The following is a 15479-nucleotide window of genomic DNA, read 5'->3' as shown; positions in this document are numbered from 1 at the left end:
CCGACAATTCCACCTGAGGCTCAGAAATGGTTCCCGAGCAGGGGCATGAAGGGTCAGCCTCAGATCACCAGTAAACCAGCAGGAAGTTGGAGTGGAGTCCCAGAGGGAGGACAGGTGGAGGCTGAGGGCCTTGTCCACAGAGCGCTGGCTGGATAGCCACTCACCCAAGACTGATGTTAGCATACAGCTCCCGTGATGTCCGGGTCTGCTTCTTCCGCTGGATCACCGCATCGTACCAGAAGCCCCGATCCTTCGGCTTGTCGGGGTTGTAGTTGAGCATGACCTCCTGGCCCTCCTTCAGATCCTGCCATCTGATGATTTCTCGGGCTCGGGCCCGGACGTTCTGTGAACTCATCTGGACCACACCGTATTCTGGGTAACTAGGAGGCAAACCCACATTCAGATTCCAGGGCAACACCAGACCCCTTTCCCTCCGAAGAGAGAAGAGAGGAGAAAGCCACCCACAACAGAGGTGAAGGTTATCTCATCGAAGCAGCAAGTAAATTCCCCTCTGCTGGTGTCGAAAATACACAGGTGCAGAAGACAGGTTTCAATTACAGAAGGTGTTGTGGGTTGACCTGGTGTCCCCCAAAAAGATATGCTGGTGGTCTAACCCTTAGCACCTGGATATGGCACCTAATTTGAAAATAAAGTCTTTGCAGATGTACTCAAGTTAAGTCACACTGCCTTAATCCATTATAACTGGTGTCCTTACAAGAGGGAACAACTCAGACACAGAGAATGACACATGAAAGGGGAGACAGAGGCTCGAATATGGTCACCAGCCAAGGCATGCCGACCACAATCAGAAGCTGAAAGAGGCGAGGAAGGATTCTCTCCTACAGATTTCGGGAAAATCATGGCCTGGCTGACACCTTGATTTTGGCCTCTGAAACTGTAAACTAACATTTTTCACATTCTGAAAATGATTTTTGCAGAGGGACATGCATTAACTCATTTATGTAAACATAATGCATTGGCTATTAGGATACGATATAGGAAGTCATTATGCTGGATATACAGAAATATTCCAGCAGCCTCATAAAAGACAAAAATAATTGGTCTGAAAGAAACAAATTCTACCAGAAACAAATTTAAACCTCACCTGTGGGAGACAATTTCAAATCTATTATGAGTAGCTATATGCCTGGCGCTCATTATTTTCACTAGTAAACCACCAAAGGCAAAGGTTGCCAAACTTTTCCTATAAAGGGCCAGATAGTAAATACAGTAAAACCTCGATATAACAGACTAATTTGAGTGAGGGGGTGTCCATTAAAGCGGAAAGCCCGTTATATAATAGACTATGTTTTCCGAATGTGTACGTTAAAAAATTGACAAATTAGTTGACCTGTTTTTACTTATGCAGACATATTTGTGTAATTAAAATTAAGTATGTATGAAAAGTTTAGTTTCACAGAGAAGTTTTCTATATGTATTATACTGTAATTTTAAATTTATACTGAATTGATCTAGTAAATGTGTGCATTCACTAGTCACCTGAGTAAACAAATGCACACGTGGGTGGCGTAGCTTAGCACATCAGAACATCAGCCAGCATGCATGAAAACTGCTGTAAAAGTCACGCCACTCTCGACCACAGCACTAATACTAAGTGCCATGCAGTGTGGTTATGTGCTAATCGTTTGCTGAACATTGTTTAGAAGTGGTGACATTTGGATTTAAATATGTAGACTATAGCTATAGATGTACATTTATTTATATTGGCAAAATTACTACAGTGTTTTCTGCAACATGTCTTAATCACTAAAATTTGTTTAAAATAAGTGAATTAATAACAAAAATAACCTGTAATTTAATTATAAACAACACTTGGTTAAAAGCATTTCAAAATTAACAGGGTGTTAAATTTTTTTTTTTTTTTAATTCATACTCGGAGATTCATTTAAACATTTCCAAATAATTCTTTTGTTGTTGTTTATTTTAATATATTTTTATTGATTTCAGAGAGGGAGAGGGAGCAATAGAAACATGATTGGAGAGAATCATTGATCTGCTGTCTCTTGCTTGCCCCAAACTGGGGATCAAGCCTGCAACCCAGGCATATGGGAAATTGAACCATGATCTCCTGGTTCATGGCTGACATTCAACCACTGAGCCACACCAGCCAGGCATCAGGCTATTAATTTTCACATATGACTTACAGACCAGAAATTTTGTCTGTTAAATCCCAAGTCCATTAAATTGAGGGTTTACTGTATTTTTGGCTTTGTGAGCTAGAAGGTCTCTATCATGGATATTCAATTGTGCTGCTATCACTAAGAAAACATCCACAGGCAATAGGCAAATATAAATGGGCATTGATGTGTTTCAATACAGCTTCGTTAGCCCTCAAGCCTTAGGATGGGAATCTTGTGTCTACAGTGATTCATTATTCAATTACTTCAATAATTTTTATAGAGCTAAAAGCTTAGTATGTGCCATAAATTGGGATAAGCAGTGGGATCCAGCAGAACCAAAGGAAGCTCTTGTGCCCTTTGGAATGTGAGCTCCCTATAGTAAGGTGACCAGATCGACCCGCTTTGGGCGGGACAGTCCCAATTCTAACAATTTTTCCTGCATCCCGTGGTGTTTTAAAAAGTCCCGATTTTCTGAAAGAATCTTTCCAATCTTTCAAAAAATCGGGACTTTTTTAAAACGCCTCGGGACGCAGGAAAATTTGTTAGAAACTGAAACTGTCCTGCCAAAAGCACGACGATCTGGTCACCTTATCCTATAGGCAGCCATGCTTGCCCTGTTATGGACTGAATTGTAACCCTCCCCGCAATGTGACTATCATTCGGAGATGGGGCCTTTCGGGAGATCCCTGAAGTTAAATGAGGTCATACAATTGGGTCCCTAATCTGATGAGGTTAGTGTCCTTATTAAAGGAGACCAGAGCTCGCTCTCTTTCCATGTGAGAACACAGTGAGGAGACAGTCAAGAAGGAAACAACCCTACCAATACTGTGATCTTGGACTTCCTACCGCCAAAACTCTGAGAACATAAATGTCTGCTGTTTAAGCCACCCAGCATGTGGTATGTTGTATGGAGCCCAAGCCTACTAAGATACCCTCTGGGTTAACAGACAAGAATTCCCTGTGGCCAGCACAGGGCCTGACACACAGTTAAGTGCTCAATAAATATGTATTACAGTGAGGGAGAGGACAAACACGTAAGATGGTTTCATGTGGAACCAATGATACGTGGAATGAGTAAAATAAAACAAGAAATGGAAGGGGATGTCTGACTGGAAGGTCAGAGCAGAGTTCTCCAAGGAGACCTGAGGAGGGGCCAGCCTAGTTTTGGGTCCCTGTGACACTAGTCCTCTAGGTGTGGCCTCCTGTGTTCTTTGGGAGCATGAGAGTGGGTGGCCTCCTGTGTTCTTTGGGAGCATGAGAGTGGGAGCCTCGAATCCTGACCATCATCCCCAAGGCTGTACCAAACTCCAGGTTCTATATATATAGAACCAACAGTTTAGGCCCACCACCTCCCTGCAGTGACACTCACTCATCATATGTCACATGATAAATGACGTCGTCATCTTCTTCCAAAGTGGAGGTGGAGCTACAGGGTGCATCCTGGGACAGGCTGGAGCTACAGCATGGGTCCTCAGACGAGGCGGAACTACATGGTGCGTCCTGAGACGAGGCAGAGCTACATGGTGCATCCTGGGACGAGGCGGAGCTACAGGGTGCATCCTGGGACGAGGCGGAGCTACAGGGTGCATCCTGGGACGAGGCGGAGCTACAGGCTGCATCCTGGGACGAGGCGGAGCTACAGGGTGCATCCTGGGACGAGGCGGAGCTACGGGCTGCATCCTGGGATGAGGCGGAGCTACAGGGTGCATCCTGGGATGAGGCGGAGCTACGGGCTGCATCCTGGGACGAGGCGGAGCTACAGGGTGCATCCTGGGACGAGGCGGAGCTACAGGGTGCATCCTGGGATGAGGCGGAGCTACAGGGTGCATCCTGGGATGAGGCGGAGCTACGGGCTGCATCCTGGGACGAGGCGGAACTAGAGGGTGCATCCTGGGATGAGGTAGAGCTACAAGGCGTGTCCTGGGATGGTGGCTTCTTTGTCACCCTGACAACCTTCGCCTCAAACCAACTTCCCACATCCGTGTCCCGAGCATCAACGTACTCATTGACCTGCAAGGTAAAAGTAAAACTCTCTTATCCAACCCAGGGAAGGAATTCTGATCAGCAACACTCACTCGTCATAGGTCAGGGCCTGTTTTGATCCTTGGCACTGGCCGTTTCAGGCCTGGGATGCAAATCCAAATGCCAGGAATTGGGTTTCTTGAATGCAGCACTGTGGACATTGGGAGCCCTCTGTGAGGGACCATCCTGGCCATGGGTGGGTGTTGAGAATCTCTGTCCCCCATGACTGGGGATACTTGATGTCAGCAGTATCCCCAGTCATGACATCCACAAATGTCGCAAGATTTTGCCAATTTCCCTGGAAGCAGAATCAGCCTAGGGAGGCCAGAACTGTCCATTTCTCAAGAAAAGCTGAGAATCCATTATATGAAATTTCATGATCTTAGAAGGTGGCAGAGAATTCAGAAATTTTACAGCCACTACAAAGGCCATAGCAGACACCTGTAGGCCAGACCCAGGATTCTGTTTCAGGGATCAGAAAGAAATTTGGAGTAGCACGTTTCTGCCAAAGAAAACTTCATGTTTTCACGGCAGGACTGTGGGTGCCCAGCCACCGGGATGGAGGGGAGTTGACTCATGAGCTCATGGCTGGGTGGTGGGGAAGCCAAAGTCAGTGGAGCATGAGGAATGATCCTCAGGGGTGCAGAGATTAGCCAGACCCCAAACCTTCTGCAGGAGCCTCACCTTGTAAAGGCCCAGATCCGTCTCTTCATAGATTGCCTCATCTGTTAAGCCTGCATTTCTGTCCACCTCACCGCTAGTGGAAGACTTATCCGACTCGCTCTGGCCCAGGCAGTAGCCAGAATCCGTGTCAGAAAGCTCAGAGTCTCTCTCCTGGTTGTTGCTGCTGCTCAGGGGAGGCACGATATTCTGCCGAACCAGTAGCTGGATGGTGTCATTCAGGCGAACATCATAGTCAAAGAGGGTGTGGCCATCCTCCATCTGCAGAGATACCAAGACAGAGGTCACTTACCTGCCTGTATTTAGTTTGTCTTCTGGGTGCCAGGCACAGGAACATGCTGTGCACTAAGGATGGAATCTGCCCTCAGATCATGGAACAATAAAACCTGTTCCCTCCTGGGCATGCACACTGATACCCCTTCCCCAGGGTCCCCGGACCCTCTCAAATGAGGACTCTCTGTGTCATCAGGTAACTGTCCCCATGAGCACAGCATAATCCTGCTGGGCTGTGGACACACATCAGACGTCAGGGGAGGTTTCCTTAGTACTTCATGTGTTAACATGCTTTGCAACTTTTGTTACAATAAGCACACATTGTCATTCTCAACTGAGGGCAATCCAGCATACAGGTGCCACTGGCACACAATGTTTGGGGACATCTATGGTTGTCATGATGGAGTGCATAGGACCAGAAATACTGCAAAACCTTCCCAATGGCCTGCCCCAATGTCAGCAGTGCCCAGGGAGGAGACCCAGCCTATGTGAGTCCAAGGAGACATACACCCCAACATCCACAAGTCTCCTTTGTAAAGCTCTAGCTCAGGTCTTATCCACACAGGGCAACTTCTCAAGTCCATTAACTCCACCCCTCTCTATTAACTCCTTGAGGCTAATTCCACCCGCACTAGACACCTGCTAACAGGACACTGCCCGGCACAGCTCAGCAATCTGCACCTCTGGGTGTGACTCCGCAGGTGTGAAGGAGTTTGTCTTCTGAGTTGCATCCTGATGGCACAGGGCCAAGGAGTTACCTTTTATTAGAAACTATCCCACAGCACTCCGCCAACATTCAACAAGGACCCACAAGTGCACCTTGTTCAGTCCAGATGACCCTCACCTTGTTCAGTCCAGATGACCCTAAGGTAGGTCTGTGTTAACATTAGGATGGGATCGTTCTCTGTGGAGGGCTATCCTGAGCATTGCAAGTTGTTGAACAACACACCTGGCCCCCACCCCCAATGCCAGGAGCTCCCCCAGGCATGCCAACCACAGATGTCTCCAAACTTCCACTGTCCCCTTGGGGCAGAACAACCTGGTTCAGAAGCAGTGCCCTAAAGAAAAAAGAGAGGAAAACATACACTTCCCTCTGTCCAAATTTTTACCAAAAGCTGATGTTTCAAAGAACTGGTTGCAATTAATATGCAAACAGCATCAGGGGTCACAGTGGAAGTAAGTACCAGGATCCAAGGTCATCCTTCAGTCCAGTGGTTGTTTTTCTTTCTTCATCACAAACCTGAGAATTTGATGGATGACTCCTTCCCCCCCAAAAAAATGCATCTGGACACACCATCACTTGCTTACAGCTGCAGAGGCTGCCAGGGCCCCTCTGAAATCCCCCTAGATGTCACATGTTTATCCATTCACATGATGGAGTATTATTCGGCCATGAAAAGGACTGAAGCACTGACACTCACTACAACGTGAATGGACCTTGAAAATAGAATGCTCAGTGAGAAGACAGACACAAAAGGCCACACAGTGTGTGCTTTCATCTATGTGAAATGTCCGAACAGGCAAATCCACAGAGACAGAAAGTGGGTGACGGTTGCCAGGGGCTGGGGGAGGAAGATGGGGAATAAGGCAATGATAATTAAAAGGTGTAGTTTCCTTTGGATGAAAATGTCCTAAAAGTTACTGTGATGACAGTTGCAAATCTATATAATAGAGAGCAGAATACTGAATTGCATATGTTAAAAAAGATTCTAGATAATTTGGCTCATTGGATAGAGCATCAGCCTGCGGACTGAAGGGTCCCGGGTTCGATTCCAGTCAATGGTACATGTCTGGGTTGTGGGCTCGATTCCTAATAGGGGGCATGCAGGAGAGGCAGCTGATTGATGACTCTCTCTCATCATTGATGTTTCTATCTCTCTCTCCCTTCCTCTCTGAAATCAATAAAAATTTATTTCAAAAAGAAAAAGAAAGCTACATATATATAATCCCATCCACAGATGGTCCTCGACTTAAAATGGTTCAACTTGCAATTATTTTGACTTTCAATGGTGCAAAAGCAATAGGCATTCAGTAGTAGCCATACTTTGAATTTTGAATTTGGATCTTGTCCCAGGCTGGCGATATTTCAGTCTAAGACTCTCGTGTGGTGCTGGGCAGCTGCATCAAGAGGATTTTGCCCAACAGTAGGTGAATGTAAGTGTTCTATCACTTACATTCTGTGTTCAGTAGATTAGGTGTACTAAGTACGTCTTGTTTTATTTTTAATACTCACCTAAGATATTTTTTTCCATTGACTTTTAGAGAGAGTAGGAGGGTGAGAGGAGAGGGAGAGGGAAAAGGGGAGAGGAAGAGAGACAGAGGAGGAAAACATCAGTGTGAGAGAGACACATCGATTGGTTGCCTCCCGTACACACCCTGACTGACCGGGGTGAGGATGAACTACAACCATGTCAAGTGCCCTTGATCAGAAATCGACTCTTAGGTCCTCAGGCCGATGCACTAACCATTGGCCCGGGCTAAATATGTTTTTCACTTACAGTATTTCAGCTTCTCAAGATATAATAATCCATCACAAGTCAGAGGGCATCTGTGTATGATATTGTGGAAAAGGCAAAACTATGGATACAGTGAAAGGAGCAGTGGCTGCCAGAAAGTGGAGGGAGGATAAATAGGTTTAGCACAGAGTGTTTTTAAGGCAGTGAAATTACTCTGTGAAGTTTCCAACCCTATGGAATTTATGACACCAAGAGTGAACCCTAAGGTAGCCTATGGACTCTGGTGACTATGATATGCCAATCTAGGTTCATGGATTATAACAAATGCACCATCTGGCTGTGTGAGTACACAGGAAATCTCCGAACCTGCCTCATCATTTTGCTGAGAAGCTAAGATTGCTCTCAAAAATAAAGTTTATTAAAAAAAAAAAAAAAGATGGACAAATGCCCCCATTGTAACTGTGACAGGGAAACCAGCAAAGGACAAGCCAAATGGCCTTAAAAAGCATAAACAAGACATTCACACCTAGGGCCCAGCATCTCCATGGTAAGGCAGACATCCCTCATTCGCCTGGTCATTCTGTGGGGAGGGGCCATCCTGGGCACTTCCGAGCACTGAGCAGCATCCCTGGCCTCTACCCACACCTAATGCCTCGAGCACCCCCAGTCATGACAACCACAGATGTCCCCAGACATGGCCCAGTGTCTCCAGGGGGAGTTGCCCTCAGTAAGAACCAGTAGGCTAGAGAGATCCTCACATGTGCTTGAGGAACACGGACACCAATGATCCTACCTGGTGTATTCAGAGGCATTATTTGCAAGCAAAACTATGGCTTATACATGCAAAGGAGTATTACACAGCTGCATATGACAATGAAACACAGCAAAAGTAGATGTGTCTCCCTAACACACATCAAGGGAAACGAGGACGACTTCAGAGGACGAGAAATAAACCTAGCCGCCTGGGCATCGGAGAGGCAGTGGTAGGGTCGAGCCAGAAGGGAGCACGTGATCAGATTTCTGTTTCACAACGAGCACCGGACAGAGGCCAAGTTGGAGAGGAGAGAGGCCAAGCTGGGAGGCTGAGCTAAGAGAGGAAGTAGAATGTACCAGAATGGCCACTGGGGGTGTAGAGGAGGGGTGGAAAGGGTCACGCAGACACTGAGGCAGGGGGAATCCTGATTCGGGTTCAACACTCACACCACTCCTCTCTCATGGTATTTTTCTACTGACGTCTTCCAGATTGGGCCCCACACTGGGCCTGACCGGGCCCCTCACCTCCATGACAGGTCAGGACTGGCGGCAGCCCACTGACTTGCTCAGGGCCTGAGCTCGCTGGAGGAGGCAACCTGCCTGCCCGCACAAGGGTGCAGACAGAGGCACAAACAGGGCAGGACATGGGCAGGAAAGGGGGCACTAGGGCTGGGCAAGGCTGACATGAAGCTCTGCCTGCAGGACACGATTCACAAGCTAGTCTGGCTGTGTCCAGAGGCCCTTTCTGGAACTTTCCAGAAGGGTCCTTCAGTCAGCAGGAAGCAGCTTGCACAACTGTTAGCTACAGTGAAGAGGTGTATTGTGTGCCCTCTGGCCCACACCTGCCTCCCCAGAGCTGTGCAGAAACGTTCAGGAAGCACAGGGAGAGAGGCTGGGCCCAGGTCTACCTCATGCTAACATGTCCGCGTGAGGTGACCAAACAGTCTTTTGGGTTCGTTATCGAGATCCTACAATTCCAACCAAGGCTAATAGCATTGATAAAAGCTATAGCTTTTTCCATCAGACACTAAATCTGCTGGCACCTTGATCTTGGACTTCCAGCCTCCAGAACTATAAAAAATAAAATTCTGATATTTATAAAAAATAATAATAAAGGATATAAAAATTGAATGACAAGTGAGCACCACCTTCCGTTAGAGCAGTAGTTCTCAACCTTCCTAATGCTGCAAACCCTTTAATACGGTTCATGTTGTGGTGACCACCAACCATAAAATTATTTTTGTTGCTACTTCATAACTGTAATTTTGCTATTATGAATTGTAACGTAAATATCTTTGTTTTCCGATAGTCTTATGGCTCTAAAGCAGCGGTTCTCAACAGCTACCCACAGCTGCTGTTTCTGAGTTGGGCTGGGTTAGGGGCCGTATTTTGCACCATGGGGTCTGAGCAGTATTGGCGGGCTGTGGCTCCAGGGTGGTGGCGGGGCCTGTGTCCCACTTGGGGGAAGCCAAGTGTTGTTTTGTCAGCACCAGGTCCACAGTGTCATTTCTTTGTAAATGACTAGTGTGTGTCACAGCAGCTCTTGCATTGAGCATCTGCCCGTGGTTATCAGTACACATCACAGCGACTGGTTGGACAGTAGGAGGGACACTTAACATATTAGCCATATATACACACACACACACACACACACACACACACACACACGGCTAAGTGACCATCTGTCCGGTAGCTATGACGCTCAAGGCAGGAGCTGCGGAGCTGCGGTGACTTGGCAGCAGTGGTTCTCTGGTGATGCACCCCAGAACCAGAGAGGAGGGAGCCTGATTTCTGGGTGCCTCACCTGAGAACCACCCTCTTGCAATCCGGGACCCTGAAGGGAATGTCAAGAGAACCAGTTTCGGACCAATTCCGGGCAGAGGAACCCTATCTGCCAGAGGCACCCTGCTCACTCCACAGATACTCTTCGAGCTGCAGTGCTGCCCCAGATGTGGCCCATCTCTCCCAGTCCCACCCCACCAGACACCTTCTAATTAATTTCCTTTCAATGTGCACAAATCCGTGCGCTGGGCACTAGTATATAGATAGATATCAATAGCATATTTGCACATAGTAACCTACATTTGCATGACCCCCAGGGACACACAAATGGCTAGATGCTCAAATCCCTTATAGAAAATGGTGTGGTATTTGCACAGAACCTGTATGTGCATACATGCTACAGCAGAGCACATACAGCAGGGCACCTTACACATCCCTTCAATTGCGTGGATTCGGCGTAGTGCTTGGCATGCAGCAAATTCAAGTTCTGCTTTTTTAAACTTTCTGGGATTTTCCCTCTTAAATAGTTTTTATCTGTGGTTGGTCAAATCTGTGGATACAAAACAAAACCTGCAGGTATGGAGGATTGACTGTATGTGTTTGGAGGCACATAACCCTGTACTGCAGATTCAGGTCTGACGGCAAAACTGCAAACAGTATTTTTTAAATTGATTTCAGAGAGAAAGGAAGGGGGGAGGGAAGGAGAGGGAGAAAGAGAGAGAGAAACATCAATTAGTTGTTCCACTTATTTATGCACTCATTGTATGTGTCCTGACTCGGGGATCAAACCTACAACCTAGGCGCATCAGGACAACACTCTAACCTACAAGATTTAAATTATCTCTCTCTCAAACCAAGTATGCTCCTGGAAATTTGGAATTTTAAGCCATGGCATCATGTAAATCTAAATAAACATATACAATTTAACAACTAAGCACCTGGTTCCTTTTGGAAACTTGTATTAAAAGCTCACTATGCCCTAGCCCAGTGGTTGGCAAACTCAGTCAACAGAGCAAAATATCAACAGTTCAACGATTGAAATTTCTTTTGAGAGCCGAAAACCGACTTCTGTGCATGGGCCACTAAGTTTCAATCGCACTGTACGTGTGCGTCCAACACACATGGTATTCTGTGGAAGAGCCACACTCAAGGGGCCAAAGAGCCGCCTGTGGCTCGCAAGCCAGTTTGCCAACCACTGCCCTAGCCTGTTTGGCTCAGCAATGTGTCCTAGGTTCAATTCCGGTCGAAAGCAAAGTACCTCAGTTGCAGGCTCCTCCCTGGTCCTGGTCTGTGCGAATGCAGGAGGCAACCAATCGATGTGCTTCTCTCATATTGATATTTCTGTCTTTCCCTCTCTCTTCCACTCTCTCTAAAAATCAATAAAGCCGAAACCGGTTTGGCTTAGTGGATAGAGCATCAGCCTGAGGACTGAAGGGTCCCAGGTTCGATTCCGGTCAAGGGCATGTACCTTGGTTGCGGGCACATCCCCAGTAGGGGGCGTGCAAGAGGCAGCTGATCGATTATTCTCTCTCATTGATGTTTCTAACTCTCTCTTCTTCTCTGTAAAAAATCAATAAAATATATTTTAAAAATTAAATTAAAATTAAAAAATAATAATAAAAATCAATGAAAAAATATTTTCGAGTGAGGACTAAAAAAATTAAAGGAGCCCTCATCGGTGTGGCTCAGTGGATAGAGTCAGCATATGGACTGAAAGGTCCCGGGTTTGATTCCGGTCAAGGGCACATGCCAGGGTTTCAGGCTCAATCCCCAGTAGGGGAGCACAAGAAGCAGCTGATCAATGTTTCTCTCATCCATGTTTCTATCCCTCTCCTTTCACTCTCTAAAATCAATAAAATACAGAAAAATAAAGAGCCATGCTTTCTGCCCTTCCTGACATTTTGGGGGATACTTTTCAGGGTGCCCTATGCTGCCCCAAAACACAAGAAAGCAGGAAATGTTACCCCGTTTGGCACATGGTGGTAATTTGGGTGAGAAGTGGAGAGGACATAAACCAGACTGTGGGGCCTTAATGAGGGTGGTGTGAGCCTGGTACCAAGAGGGACCCAGAGCTGGAGGAGAAAAGGGAACTTGGAGACAGGAAGTGAGAAACTGCTCTGTGCCTCTTCCAGGGGATGCAGCTTACTCCACCCCCATCTTCCCAGCCTCCAGGCCTCAGCAGAGCAACCTGAGGTGCAGGCCAGACAGAGGGATGGAGAGGCGGAAGAAGAAAGCACAGGGAGCAGGGCCCCAGATGTGGCAGAGGTGGCACAACTGCCCACTCGGAAGGAGCAAGCAGAGTGAGCACCTCAAGCACGATCCTTCTCTCACATCCTAGCCCCTCTCGGACATGGAGAAGGCAAATCAGGCACAACTGATTTCCTTTGACCTGCAGGGCCACAGCTGACCATATGCCCCGGAGCAACATTTCAGTGGTCTATAAGGCCAAAACTCTGTGATGTCGCCACGCTGACACTGGCCATTTTCACTCCTAGTCTCACAGGGGTAGAGGAGCCTTCAAAATGCCACCATTCTCATGACCTCGGAAATGTGCACACGTGAATTCTTATGTCTAATTTCCAATTTCTAACACACAAAAAACGCTGGACATAATCCCATCCGAACCTCTTTGGGGTCCTCAACCCCTTTGGAGGGTGGGAAGGGGGCCTGAGGAACAGTCTGAGCACCCCTTCCCTGGAAAAACTCCTGCAACCAAGTGCCCTAACACATTCCACAGCAAAGCTGTTCCTGAGAATAAAATCTGGCTTCACCAACCCGGAGCCTGGATCACAGCACAAGGTGAGTGGCACACCACCGCCAATCTGTCCTGCACTTGGTTTTGTAAACAAATGCATTGTGACTCCTACCGAAACATGTCCATTCGTTTACATACTGTCTATGGCTGCTTTCCTGCTCGTGGTGGAGGTGAACAGTCCCCAGGGAGACAAATATTTACTATCATGCTCTTTACAGACAGAACCTACTGACCCCTGGCTTAGAGGGCGTGCCCTCTAGCTGGGACCTCTCCACAGGAAAAGGGACCTTCCCTCCAGCAGCCCGAAGAACAAGTCTCTGCGAGGAACTGTCCTATTTGCTGCCTGACCCTGCCCTTCGGAAAGACAGGCAGCGTTCTGGAAAGGCCACTACAGCAGAGACACTTGGTAGGTTACTGTGACATGAGTGACCCTTGCAAGGCCATTCCCAGGATATCATTTCAACTGATCTTTCTTTTTTTTTTTTTTTTTTTTTTTTTTTAATATATTTTATTGGTTTTTTACAGAGAGGAAGGGAGAGGGATAGAGAGAATAATGGATGAGAGAGAATCATCAATCAGCTGCCTCTTGCACACCTCCTTCTGGGGATGTGCCCACAACCCAGGTACATGCCATGGACCAGACTCGAACCTGGGACCTTTCAGTCCGCAGGACGACGCTCTGTCCACTGAGCCAAACCGGTTAGGGCTCAACTGATCTTTCAGACTGACCTTAACAGAGCCTTTGAGCCCAGCAAGGCCAACATAGCTGTTTTCCTAAATTATCTACAAAACTATTAGGGGTGATTTTGTCCCCAAGAGGACACTTGGTGATGCTGGGGACATTTGTGGTTATCACAACTTGGGGTGCTCCTAGCATTGAGTGGGTGGGGCCAGGAGTACTGCTCCACACGGCACAGCCCCCCAAGAGAATGACCCGCCCCCATGTCAGGGGTGCCCAGGGGGACAGACCCTGAGCTGATTTACTGCACCGTTATTGTGAGCCAGACATGGGCTCATTCCTTCACGTCTATTACCTCGCTGAATTCTTACCATGCCACAATGTCGTGGGTCCACAATTAGCTCTGTCTGAACAGTCAATGGCCAAGCCGCAGGGTCAGGGGACTTGGGAAGATTATGTAAAGCGCAAGACAAAGCCTTGTACCTGAGCTTGTTCAGGGCCATGCCACAAATAACAGCTATTATTAATTTTATGGGCAGCAAAAAAACAGGCTCCAGATGCCTCTCTCCTTGCCCAGGCTGGGCCTGCCACCGAGGTCCCTCCCCCCCATGCTCCCTGTATTTCCGTCAATCAAGCGACATAACCGCCAACCTATTCAGCCTAAAAAAGCTGCCACAAAACCCTCCCATATCCTGAAGAAAGACTCAGCTATGTTCTGCTTTATGGTCTTAGTCAACCTCGCTGCAGAACTTGGACTGTTAGGCCATATTTCTTTTAAGGGCGGGGCGGGAGATTGTGTAGACTCTCTAGAACATTCTGGAAAACAACAGCTCTCTTGCACCCACTGGAAATTGCACCGCTTCCTATCACTGTTAGTCCAGGCTTTTTGCAGACTTGACTTGCTTTGAGCCGCTGCTTGTGTGCTTTTGTCACCCACCCTCCTGTCAATGTCCACACCTCCTAGCCACCAGGCCAATTCCTGGCCAGGCAACCTTGGGGAAATTGCATCAGGCTCTGAGGCCTGGCTTCCTTACCCGGAAGACAGAAACAACTACACAAAGCTGCTGAGTAGCCGCAGCAGGAAGGAGAATGGGCCACGCTTTGGTGACTCTAAAGGCTGCACTGTGAGAAAGCAGTGTTAAGAGCCCTGTGTGTCATCGCCAGCAGCCATAAGATTAAAGGCACTACGTATGTGTCTAACACACCTTGGTGCTGCTGTCATCATGCTTTATACTTACACAGATATTAGCAATACTTTTGAATGGATCAAACATTATATAAGTAAAGGGAGATAGGGGTTTATGGGTATAGACATTTGTCAGAACTCCAAATGGTCTGCTTAAACGTACCTTGCCGAAACCGGTTTGACTCAGCCTGCGGACTTCCAGGTTCAATTCCTGTCAGGGACATGTACCTTGGTTGCGGGCACATCCCCAGTAGGGGGTGTGCAAGAGGCAGCTGATCGATGATTCTCTCTCATCGATGTTTCTAACTCTCTAGCCCTCTCTCTTCCTCTGTAAAAAATCAATTAAATTGACATGCCTTGATATATACAAATTTTACCTATAAAGACAATGATAACCCCAATTGTGAACTCTTGTTAATGACAGGCATGCTGAGTGTTTAGGGGTGATATGAACTAGTGTCTGCAAACTTACTTCGAAATGCATCCCAAAAAACAAGACATATTGGTGGATGAATAGAGCAAGACAGAGCTGAGTGATAAAAGTGACTACACTCACTTTTTAGTGGTAAAACCTAGGGGTAGGTGTTCATGTGTTCATGGGTCTTTCAATTGTCCTGCACGTTTGCAATTTAAAAATAGAAATGAACAGTGTTTAATAGAATATACACCTACTGATGTTAAAAAAAAGAAAGTTCTTGGCACACAACAGGCAAATAAACATAGTGCTTCTTTGAACTTAATGAGGACTCCG

At 47.1% G+C, this 15479-nt stretch overlaps 1 protein-coding gene across 7 annotated transcripts in view; it reads right to left on the bottom strand.

Moving 5' to 3' along the window:
• UHRF1 (ubiquitin like with PHD and ring finger domains 1) overlaps positions 1-15479 on the bottom strand; it is a 45582-nt gene that overhangs the window by 21159 nt on the left and 8944 nt on the right. For 5 of the 7 annotated variants that reach the window (XM_045589108.1, XM_045589107.1, XM_045589106.1 and 2 more), the window contains exons 3-5: positions 4848-5105; positions 3511-4151; positions 165-380 (exon numbers count right to left, since the gene is read on the bottom strand). In XM_045589108.1, coding sequence (XP_045445064.1) covers positions 165-380; positions 3511-4151; positions 4848-5105 — 1115 coding nt within the window. The remainder of the gene's footprint in view (positions 1-164; positions 381-3510; positions 4152-4847; positions 5106-15479) is intronic. The other 2 variants (XM_036459867.2, XM_036459874.2) reach the window with 2 other exon arrangements.

Source organism: Pipistrellus kuhlii, unplaced genomic scaffold, assembly GCF_014108245.1.
Source record: "Pipistrellus kuhlii isolate mPipKuh1 unplaced genomic scaffold, mPipKuh1.p scaffold_m20_p_30, whole genome shotgun sequence".
In the NCBI taxonomy this organism is placed as follows: Eukaryota; Metazoa; Chordata; class Mammalia; order Chiroptera; family Vespertilionidae; genus Pipistrellus; species Pipistrellus kuhlii.
This window is presented reverse-complemented; position numbering and strand designations above follow the sequence as displayed.